Source organism: Arachis duranensis, chromosome 1, assembly GCF_000817695.3.
Source record: "Arachis duranensis cultivar V14167 chromosome 1, aradu.V14167.gnm2.J7QH, whole genome shotgun sequence".
Classification (NCBI taxonomy): domain Eukaryota; kingdom Viridiplantae; phylum Streptophyta; class Magnoliopsida; order Fabales; family Fabaceae; genus Arachis; species Arachis duranensis.
In genome coordinates this window covers 13517399-13529562 of record NC_029772.3, presented here as the reverse complement: position 1 = coordinate 13529562, position 12164 = coordinate 13517399, and the positions used below count along the sequence as shown (strand labels likewise).

General features: G+C 30.0%; 1 protein-coding gene across 1 annotated transcript; it reads left to right on the top strand.

The window, feature by feature from the left end:
* Positions 1 to 1867: 1867 nt before the first annotated feature.
* Positions 1868 to 7190, top strand: LOC107480219 (triacylglycerol lipase OBL1). Its single transcript, XM_021130106.2, has 4 exons — positions 1868 to 2288; positions 4936 to 5319; positions 6076 to 6693; positions 6794 to 7190. Exons 1-4 carry the CDS (start codon positions 1956 to 1958, stop codon positions 7046 to 7048), a joined length of 1590 nt encoding a protein of 529 aa, XP_020985765.1. The 5' UTR covers positions 1868 to 1955; the 3' UTR covers positions 7049 to 7190.
* The last annotated feature ends 4974 nt before the right edge of the window (positions 7191 to 12164 follow it).

Genomic DNA, 12164 nt, shown 5'->3' with positions numbered 1-12164 from the left:
TTATAGTCAGATATATTTCTATTATATAAAACTGATTTCATCTGAGGCATATATTTGTTCTTACATTTTTTCTAGCTTGGTTTCTCGCTGCCATTTTTTCTGAAACAAAAAATACACCCATAGATGTCAGTAATATACACCCATAGATATGAGTCAGATACACCCATAGATATGATTCAGATACACCCATATATATCAGTAATATACACCCATAGATATGATTCAGATACACCCAACAATTTATGCCATATACACCTAACAAATTACTCCATATACACCCACTAAATTATGCAATATACACCCAAGAACAACCAATATTACAAGGACAAGCAATATTAGAATAGTTGCAACAGTTGATTATATTACACTATATCAGTTCAGAAATTTACATCCAACAAATTATACCATATACACCCAACAAATTACGTAATATACTCATAAAAATCAGTTACGAGAAAAACTAGAACAAGAAGATCAGTAAAACGTAGAATAACTAAGAAGAATAGTAAAACCTAGAACCAAGAAGAACAGTAAAACATAGAACAAGAAGAATATTAAAAACAGTAAAATGAGAGATAGAACAAGAACAACAATAAAACCTAGAAGAACGTAGAAGAACAGTAAAACCTAGTTCTTCGATTTCGAAATGTGAAAAATCTACAAGATGACTAAAATAGTAACGTACCTTGAGTAATATTTCTTCGTCTTTTTTTTAAATTGTTGATGGAGAGTTCTATCTTTTGTTGATGGTTTTTGCTAATCTTCGCGACGAGTTCTATCTCTTAATTTTGGAATGTTGCTCGAAGGTTGACGGTTTGTATATTCTTCGAAGGAGAAGTGGAAGACTGCACCATAACGAGCGCTTTTTTCCGATGCGTAACGCGCGTGACATTGACGCTCTATTCAAAGAGTATGAGTGCGCGTGTATTCTTATTAGGCTGGACCAACTTATAATACTTGTATACCTTTTCTACTTGTATGTGTAACAAGCCCCTTTAACTTATTAACAAAATTCAAAATGGCTTACGCATATACTTTATATTTGCAAAAGAGCCAAATGAGCATTTAAACCAATAAAACTTATTTCACATCTCTCTATCTAAACACATCTTTATTATGTAAATATTAAATAGGATTACTACAAACTGCCCAATAATAAATAAATTAAATAATGGATTATACCGTAGTAAAATTGTATATATACACATAACATATAAATATATAGGAAATATCACTCCTAAATTAAGACATTATTTTAAATACAAAATAAATTTATAATAAAATTTATTAAATTGGAATGACATTATTGATTTTAAAATAGTATACAGAAAAAAATGCTCATCCTAACAAAATATAAAAACAAACATATTAATTATATACTAAAATTATTTATTAATATAAAATATACATTAAATACAAATATATAAGAATTAGTTTAGTTATTATTTATAGTGTGTAAGTAACAATTTTTTAAATACATGATAAATATTACTAATAGAACCTTCACGCATCTTATACCGATAAAAGGCTAATATTTTTTTTATATTAGTCTCCTCATTCGTCCATTTAAATAAATATTGAGCATTTAAATTTTGTTTTGTGTATATATTAATTTATGAAAAAAATTAAAAAATTAGTATTTTTTGTTAAAATTTAGTCAACACTTAACTATAAAAAAATTGATTAATTTTATAATATTAAATATTATCTTATACTATTAAAAATATTGATAATAACTAATTAATAACTAAATATCACAAATTCTACTGGCTTTTTAACACCCCTCTTAATCTATTATTCGAATTATATAAAAACCAATTAATAAAAAATATTATATATAATCCAGTAACACATGGCTACCACGTTTCTATATAAAAACCAATTAATAAGCAGGAACCTTTCAGCTTCCTAGCTAGAAACCACCTTCATCACTCCTTTGTAACAAGGTAGTAGCCATGGCGGCCAAAACCAGCGACGACTGTGACAAGGGCTTCGCAGACAGCTACATGCTGCTGAAGCACGAAGACGCCCGGTTCTTCGATCTGCTTCACGTCCTCACTTCGCGAAACATGTCGCGAAGGAGGTTTGTGGAGAGCCACGCGGAGGGCGAAGTGGACGAGAGCTTCGGCCACCGGTGGCTTATATTCATCTCTATCTTGGCCCAGAAGCTCTTGCAGTTGATGGCCAAGCCATTAGCGTTCTTTGGGATCTGCGTTGAGCTTCTCATCAACTTGATTGCCCTCAACGGTGGTATCTTCTATATCATATTTAACTTCATAAGAGGTAATTAATTACTTTAATTTTTCATTCATATATATAACTTCATATATAATAAAAATTTATTTAAATGTATACTTGAATACATCGGCACACTCTCAATTTTAGAGATAAGCCTTTGGAAATAAACATACACACAAGTTGCCAAGTTGGCAGCTTAATTATAATTAAGAGTGTAAAATGTTTTATTTTTTCTACTTATTTATAAGAAAAGTTAATGCAATGACTAGCAAGAAAAATATGATTAAATATGATTTTAACAGAACTTAAAAATTGGAATCAATTTAATTTTTAAATAAAGGTATCAATTAAATATTTCAGCAAATCAGCACCTTTAAGATACAAGATGCTCTTAATTTTTTAATAGCTCTTTCAATTTGGACTTTTGTGTTTTACTTTTATTCTCCCTCCATTACTTTGATTAATATAAAAACAAAAGAAAAAGAAGCTAGAAGTAAATATGTTTACTGAATGCCAAAATCGATCAGAGTTGTTGAGTGGTGCTTAACTAGAACTTAAGAACGAAGAAGATAAATAAAGATAAGTTCGTTGCATTGGCTTAAATAAAAAACCGGAATAGTATTTTTTTAATCCTTTTATGCTAAATTATTTTTTTATCCAATATGGATCGATATCTAATTTTTCTCAAAAAATAAAATCTAATACAATATCATATGATAATTTATTTCACAAATTTAAACTTTTAAATAAAATATATAAATAATTATATTTTTAAATTTGATGACTTTATTATTTATAACAAAGCGTGTGTCATAAACTTTTTTTTCTTCTGAAACTTAAGTTATTAAATAAAGGTAATTCTCTAATATCGACTATTTTGATGTCGAATTTATCTACTTTTTTTTAAGATAAGTTTATAATATTTTAAAATTATTTATTTTCATATTATTTAAATTAAATATTGCCTTTTAATATTTTTTAATAAATTAGACATCAAAATTTAGACACCATATATAACAATCACCATATATGTATATGTAGTAATGCAATTATTTTATGTGAAGTTGTTAATTAAAAATTCTAAGATAATTTAACATGTATGTTTGAATAATTTATTATCAAATAACTCTTAACTATCAATTTCATATAAAAATAAGTGCACATACATTTTTATCATAAATTAACAACAGTATCAAAACGACCACCTTTCTAAAATTTATTAGGAGTGTATATATATGAATTGAGTATGATTTTTTTTATTAGGTCATATGTTTATTAAATGGATGGCTTTAAAACAAAAAAAATAAATAGATCCTTAATTTTTTAGTTTGTGGACATTTGTTTTTAATAACATGATAAGATAAGGTATTGAGAATAAGATACAAAGGATAGAGACACAAAATTTTATATTCTTGTATTTTATTTGGTAATAAATTAGAACAAATTATGAAAATCTATTTTATTCTCATTTTCTTTCATTCAAAAAATTTAAGAAGAAAAATATAATAATAAAAAAATATAATTATAAAAAATTAACAAAAATAATAAAAGAAAATAAAAATAAGTCGTATCTATGGTTAGTATCTCTGTGTCATTCCTATCAGAATGGATACAAAATACATTAATTCAATATCTCTAAATATAATGTATCTGTCCATATGTCATCTGTCAAACAAGATTTTATATCTCTGTGTTCCTGTTTTAGTGTCCTGTGTCTATAAACAAATGCAGCCTTAAGTTTCTTCTGAGAATTTGAAAATACATTTAATTCATTGACCTTCTCAAAACTTGGACATATCGATCTCTCTGGATTTAATTTGTCCTAATTTAAAAACTCTTCCATGTGTGCATCTGTGTATTGGCCAAATCAGTACAACAGAAGTTACATTTGATTTTTTTGTTGAGTCTGACAAACTCAAATTAATAGAGTATTTATGATTTTCTAATAGATAAATTTAGTCTTTTAATAATTGATATAAGTATTAAAAAATAATTATGTTAAATATACCTTAAAAATAGAGTTTATAAAATATTAGTAATTCTTTTTCTTCTTAAAAAAAATAACTCATCAATTGGTTAAATTACTATGCTCTTAAATAACTTATACTATGTTCAACATTTACTGTTATTTAGATTTTTTTTATCAATAATAGACTTATCATTGTAATTATTTTTTAGTAAGAGTACATAAAGAAAACCTAGTATATAAGGTGTAATAACTTAATAAATATTTTTAAAGGAAAATTTTTTATTTTCTTCAATAAAGAGAAGAACTTAAAAAAAATAATTTTTTTGTCTAGAAAGATAAAAAAATTTTACCAAACAAAATACTAATGAGAAGAGTGAGTGAGTGAGTGAGCGAGTGTTGATTACTTCACTATCCATACTGGTGTTCTTCTTAGATACATTTCCTTAACAGTGAAGTGCATGACATGAATAGTTTCTAGAGGAGGATCCATTCATGCAAAGTGGTGCCTTATCACAAAGAGAATTTTGCACTGGGACAAAATACTTGACATCTGCAATCAGTATGATATAGCACTATTCATTGGTGACGGGCTAAGACCCGGATCCATATATGATGCGAATGACATGGCTCAATTTGCTGAGCTCTTGACGCAAGGAGAACTGACACGTAGAACATGGTAAAAGGATGTTCAGGTGATTGATATGCACAAGATTCCTGAAAACATGCAGAAGCAGCTAGAATGGTGTAATGAAGCACCCTTCTACACTCTTGGTCCACTAACAACTGATATTGCTCCTGGTTATGATCACATTACCTCTGCTATTGGTGCTGCCAATATCGGAGTACTTGGTATAGCTCTTCTCTGCCATGTAACTTCAAAAGAACATCTCGGTCTACCAAATCGTGATTATGTGAAGACCGGAGTTATATCTTACAAGATAGCTGCTCATGTTGCTGACTTAGAGAAGGGTCATCCACATGCTCAAGCCTGGGATGATGCACTAAGTAAGGCGAGATTTGAATTCCGATGGATGGATCATTTTGCTTTATCTTTGGATCCAATGACGGCCATGTCTTTCAATGATGAAACATTGCCATCTGAAGGCGCAAAGGTAGCCCATTTCTTCTCTATGCGTGACCCCAAATTCTGCTTTACGAAGATAACAAGGATGTCAAAAAGTATGCTGAGCAACATGGCTATGGCAACGCCGAGGAAGCTTTGAAGCGTGGAATGGATGCTATGAGTGCTGAATTTTTAGCTGCCAAGAAAACTATCAGTGGGGAGCAGTATGGTGAAGCTGGTGGAGAGATTTACTTGCCAGCAACATACTTAAGTTCCAAAGAGAGAGGACCATATAAATGAAGCAAATCAACGGGAGAATTGGCTACACAATCGGCCTTATCTATAAGGATAGTGTGAAATATTTTTAAGCTAGTCGTAGGAGAATAATATCTTAGAACTCCTATCTTGAACTTTACTTTTATTGTGAATTATCCATTTGTCAGGAATGAGAGCAGTTGACTGATTTGACTAAATTTTCATATAACGACTCTCAATTATCAACTTCACGTGAAGTTTGACTGGAATTGAATTTCCATCTAAATTGAATGAGATTAATTAATTGGGGAGTGCTAGGTAAACAATGACTATTTTGAATAACATGAACAACAACCAATTAAATAAAAATACACTACACCCTAATTTAATGCTACTAATTAAATTTGCTCTTTTAACTCTATTAATTCACATTGTTTATACATTCTTCAAAAATGTTGTTGGTTACCTATACTATTCCTAATTATATTTACATGAGATTTGAATTGACCCTTGTAAAAATAGACCATTTCTTACATTTGACATGCGTTGAACAGAGTATCAAGAAAAGGCCTCAACTCAAGTGTTGATAGCTTTAGACAGACACCAAAACCGGGACACTTATGTTGTGGCCTTCAGAGGAACAGAACCCTTCAACGCCGACGATTGGTGCACGGACATCGACATCTCATGGTACGGAATCCCCGGCGTGGGAAGAATGCACGGCGGCTTCATGAAAGCATTAGGGCTACAAAAGAATGTGGGGTGGCCAAAGGAAATCGAAAGAGACGAGCGTCTTCCACCATTAGCATATTATGTTATTAGGGACATTCTAAGAAAAAGGCTGAGTGAAAATGAGAATGCAAAGTTCATAGTAACGGGTCATAGTTTGGGAGGTGCACTTGCAATTTTGTTTGGGACAGTGTTGTTTTTGCATGAAGAGACGTTGTTGTTGGAGAGGCTTGAAGGGATCTACACGTTTGGGCAACCGAGAGTTGGAGATGAAGCATATGCAATGTATATGAAACAGAAATTGAAGGAACATTCGGTAAGGTATTGTAGATTTGTTTATTGCAATGATATAGTTCCGAGGTTACCGTACGATGATAAGGAAATGATGTTCAAGCACTTTGGGATATGCCTTTTCTTTGATTGGCGATATCAGCTCAAGGTATGTGTTTCTTTCTCCTTCTACCTTTCTTGTTTTCTTTTCTTTTGTTTGTTATGATAAGTATGAGTCCAAATATATATTTTTCTTAAAATGCATGCAGGTTCTTGAAGAAGAACCGAACAAGAACTACTTCTCGCTATGGTGTGTGATACCCATGACAATGAATGCAATTTTGGAACTAATAAGGAGCTTTACTATTGCATACCAAAATGGACCTCACTACAAAGAAGGATGGCTTCTATTTGCTTTCAGGGTTATTGGGGTATTAATTCCAGGCTTACCTGCTCATGGTCCCCAAGATTATCTTAATTCCACACTTTTGGGACCAATAGAAAAACACTTAAAAGCAGACTGAATATATATTTCATGTCCCTGCTGGCTTCAAAACACAGGGCTATGATAGCTATACCTCTTAATTTGGAACATGTCGTAATTATTAGAATTGTTTGACTGATTGGCTTTTGTTATTAATGCTAAGGGGTGGTTTTGATGTCATAGATATGGTGGTAAAATTTGTAAATCTTTAGTTATTTATCTTTTTAAAAGTAAGAAAATTTAAAGCTTGAATTTCAATAAATATTAAATAATTTTAGAAATTGAATACTAGAAGCTAGTTTGGAAAAGTAGAGGTGTTTATCAACAGAATTAAACTGGATTTTTCTTGACTCAGATTAGGCCTAAAATTACGATTATCAGTTTCATTTTCTAGACCCATACTCAATTCTAATCACGATAAAATCCTAATAATTTGGACTAATTTTGTATTAGATTTAAAACTGGGTCTTAAACCAGAAATTGAGGATGAACACAATAGTTTACAGATGGATTAACAAATAACAACGACATTGTAAGAAAAATTTTAAATAAAATCAAAGTTGATGATCAACAGAATAATATCAACAGCAAAACATATAAATAATGGAAATGATTTCGTGATATCAACTATCATTCATACCAAAAATTCGAAGTAAAAATTTCACTGTGATGATGAGCTGGAGGGATAGCAACTTTGGCGAATAACAAATTGGGTAAGCTCTTTAGTCTTTAGGTTTTGGGTTTGACCGATTTTAACGAAGTCGAGTCAAATTTGATTCAAAATGACCCAATAGAAAAATTTTGGGCAAGGCTTTTGTTTTTTGTGGATAAGCCTCATCAACACAAGGGTGAATTCCTTGGAAGAATTATAAATAATTCTTAAAAATTTTAAAATAGGTATTATATTCTCATATTTGGATTGAAGTTTAAAAATTTATTTTTAAACAAGTTTGATTTTAAAAAATACCATCATTTTAATTTTCACAATTTTTTTTAGTGTATTTGATTCCTATACAAATAAAATCTAAGTAACAAGATAATATTTGAATCACATACACTCTAAAAATAATTTTAGTGATTACTTAATTTGTTTACTAGTTCACATTATACTAAAGAACTAAATTGAATTCTTAGTCGTTAATTCTAATTAGGGTTAAGTACGATTTTGATCTCTAAGGTATAGATAAAAAAAAAAATTGTCCCCAACATATATTTTTTTGCATACAAAATCGTCTCTAAAGTTTAACATGATTTTAAAATCATCCTTCGAACCAAAATACCTCAGTCCAACCACCGCCACACCCAGCCCTTTCCCTCCTACCTAGATTCACCCTCCTCCCTCTCCCCCACTTTCAAAATCCTCTACTACATGATCGCCACCACTCCCACTCACTCCATCGAACAATCTCTCTATGACTCCTCCCTCTCCGTCACTTCCTCCGACGTCAAGTAAGTCCTCAAGCTCTCCTACACCTTCTCCGCCCAGGCCGTCAAGTTCTTCCGCTGGTCCGACCATCACCAAGTCAAGATTTGGTAGAATGGGTGAGGAAGAAGAAGCCCTCTGCCTCCGGTTAAGTCTCGAGCTAAAGGCAGTACCTCACCCTTGTCATCGCTTGGCCATCACCCCCCCCCTTTCCTTCTCTTTTTTGTTAATGTTTGTTTTAGTGATGATGATCATGATTTTTTTGTTTCTTGTTAACGATGATGGTTTTGGTGATAAATTGCTGTTTTGATATTTATTTATTTAAAGTTGTTGTCGAAGGTTGAGTTTTCTTATTGAATTTATAAAAAAATGGTGATGAGATGGTAGTGGGTGAGGTGGTGCATATAGTGATAGAGCGGTAATGGGTGGAGTGGTAGTAATAGTGTGAAGAGAGAAAAAGAATATTTTTGTCATTTAAAAAATTAATCTGATAAACCTTAGAAATGATTTTGTATGTAAAAAAAAAATGTTAAAAACAAAAAAAATTTCGACCTAAATTATAGAGACCAAAATCGTACTTAATCCTTCTAATTACCTTAGAATATCAATAATCCTAATATTACTCGTTAACAAGTTTTCTAGTTAGATTCATGAACTCTATCTCATAATCCTGAAACTACCATCCAAGTAGCTGTCTAGTCACATTAATTAATTTATTACCACTACATTTTCTTTTTTCCAAGCATCATCTAACAACGGCACAAATTAACAATCATTAATATAATCAATCTAATTCCAAGCATAATTAAGCACATGCAATTTAATTCACAATTTTACTGAATTTGCATACTCAACAATCAAATTTACCAAAACACAATCAATTCCATCCATTGTTAATCACCATCATAAACCAACAATAAATCCCATTAACACTAGCAGAATAACACTAGCAACGTTTTGTCTCTCAAACTTACCAAGCTTTATATATCACACACACACACACACACAAAACAGAGGATGCCAATGAGTTCTTACCACTCCAAGTATTTCATTTCGTTCATTCATTCATGGAACACATTTCATTCATTTTAAGTACCTTTTTCTTCTTCTAATCTGGATTGTAACGGATATGCTGCTTGTTTTTTAATAGGATAATATAGGATCAATACTTCTTTTTCTTTGTACCCCTAGCCATTAATCTTTCTTTAAAATGATCAACTTTTTCATTGAGCTTTATTGATTTGATTAATGTAACTATAACTTTAAAAATAATTTATTTTTCAGTGTTTACATCAAAATTTCTCATAAACTTCAATGTCTAGTTGTTGGTGAGGCTTGTTGATACTAATTTTATTTTCTTGCATTCATCAACCATGAGAATTATGAAATTAACCTTAAGTAAACTAGCAATAACCTTCCAAACTAATTTAGCACTTACTTCCATTTAGATTTACATTTCCTCAACTACATACATGTATTTTTTAGCCGTTACAAATATCATAAATGGTGGTTACAAGTGGGGTGTACGTAAATTGGATCGGATATGATATCCGCATTTTTTAGTATCGAATTCGATGTGTGGATTGGATATCGGATATATTCGCATAATTGAATTTTCTCTTTTTAATTATATTTTTATGTAAAAAATTCAATAAAAATATTTCTTTCATATTTTTAAACTTATTTATTCTTAAAAATATTTTTAATCAAACTTTTTCTAAATAACAAAAATAAAATAATACAATATATGAATAATAATTACTAACTAAAACATCTAAATAAGTAAATATAATACCAAACATATATATATTTGTTTATTTTTAATTATTATTGTATGAATCCGCAGATCGGATATGCAGATGTAGAGCAGATATCCGCAATCCGATCCGTAAAGGGTGCGGATCGGATCCTATTCGATCCGATCAATGTGCAGATCGGATCGTATCCGCAATTTTCGAATCGGATGCGGATATTTACCGCAAATCTGCGGATACAATCCGATCCATGAACACCCCTAGTTACAAATTATACTCACAGATTACAAGTTATGAGGGTTGTTGATGTTCCAAAATCCAAAATTGTACCACCCATCTAATATGCCATGCAAATTTAAACTCAATTCTTGTTTGCAACAAAATAACCCTAAATTCCACAAAATTTAGCTACTATCCACAACTACCAGCAACTATCAAAACAAATTCAAACTCAAAACCAACCCCCTGTATACACAAAATTCATACCATAATATCACTAACAACAAGAAATATAACAAAGAATGGTTTTGTTCAAGGGAGTGGAGCTTGGCATAAATGAAAATAAATCATAAAATATTAATAATTACAATAATTAAACTCAATTTATAGCAAATGAAACTTAATTATTTACACAAACTAAATTAATAAAATGTAAGTGAAATAAATTCTGGATACATTTCTTAAAAATTCGGATATCGCACAAAATGAAAAACAAAGAAACACCAGAACCATAAAACACAAAACCATTCAGAAGCCTAGCTCAGGATATCTCTAATTCTCTATTTCAAAAAAATAATTTTCTTATCCGAAACTATAATTGCTGAACGAAGATCAAAATTATGATAACATTGGAGAATCATTTGTCTTACATAAAAAAAAGTCCCAAAACTCAAAACACTCTATTTAATCACTATTTCCAAGGTCCAAGCCCATCAAATTAAATATGTATGTCTTATATATAAACAATAACCAGTTATAATTAGCCCTAATGAAATATCAACTACAGGTATTACTTTTCCCATACGAAGCTTAGGTGAGATCTAAGAGTAAACACGAAGCTCAACTTTTACTTTCAAAACATTGTGTTTACCTTTAAAAAAGTTATGTGTTTATGATTTTAAATTTATATTTTTTTTCTTGTGTTTCTCTTAAAAAAAAGTTATATTTATTTTTAAAAATTTTTATACGTTAATCATTATAAATTTTATTTTTGTATAAAAAATTTCTCTATTTTTCTAGTAAAATTTTTCTTTTTTTTCTTTTTTCTTCTTTACCCTTTATATTTTTTTACAAATACACAAAGAAACAAACAAATAAATAAACAAAGAAATATATAAGAAAAAATGAAGGCGGCCATGTAGAAAGGTATAAAAAAAAAGACAACCTAGGAGAAGAAGGAAAAAAACATAGAAAAAGGAGGAGGAAAAGAGAAGGAAAAGAAGATAGATTGAGGCCTGTTTGAAAAACTTTATAAGTAATTTTTTTTAACATTTGACTTATGAAAAGTAGTAATATTAATGTGGTGCAATTTTCAAAATCAAATTGCAACTTTTTAAGAAGCTATTTAGGGGTTTATAGAGAAGTTAAAAAAATAACTTCTCTCATAATATTTTTATTTTTCATCATATTTCTATAAAATAAACATTTTTAGAATTAAAAATCCAAATACAAAATAACTTATTTATAAATTATTTTTAATAGAATCATTTATTGTTTAAGTTATTTTATCAAAATGAACTTAATTAAGTTGGTTACCAAAATTGGCCTGAGTGCGTGACTAGTAAGATAAGGGAGTAAACACGGTTAGAAGTATTCTATTAGACTTGATTATAAAATTAATTTGGTCACTGAATATTTTTGGTAATAGAAACACTTGTTTGTTTTGAGACAGATAAAATACTCGTTACTTTGTGAAATGAATGTAGCAGTATGATTCAATCAGATTGAAATCCCAACAATATTTACTATTTTTACTTCCA

Coding starts and splice junctions, on each gene's coding strand:
- LOC107480219 (XM_021130106.2), top strand. CDS start 1,956: ATGGCGGCCAAAACCAGCGACGACTGTGACAAGGGCTTCGCAGACAGC. Junction 5,320..6,075: donor TGCCATCTGAAGGCGCAAAG/GTAGCCCATTTC, acceptor GACATGCGTTGA/ACAGAGTATCAAGAAAAGGC. Junction 6,694..6,793: donor ATTGGCGATATCAGCTCAAG/GTATGTGTTTCT, acceptor AAATGCATGCAG/GTTCTTGAAGAAGAACCGAA.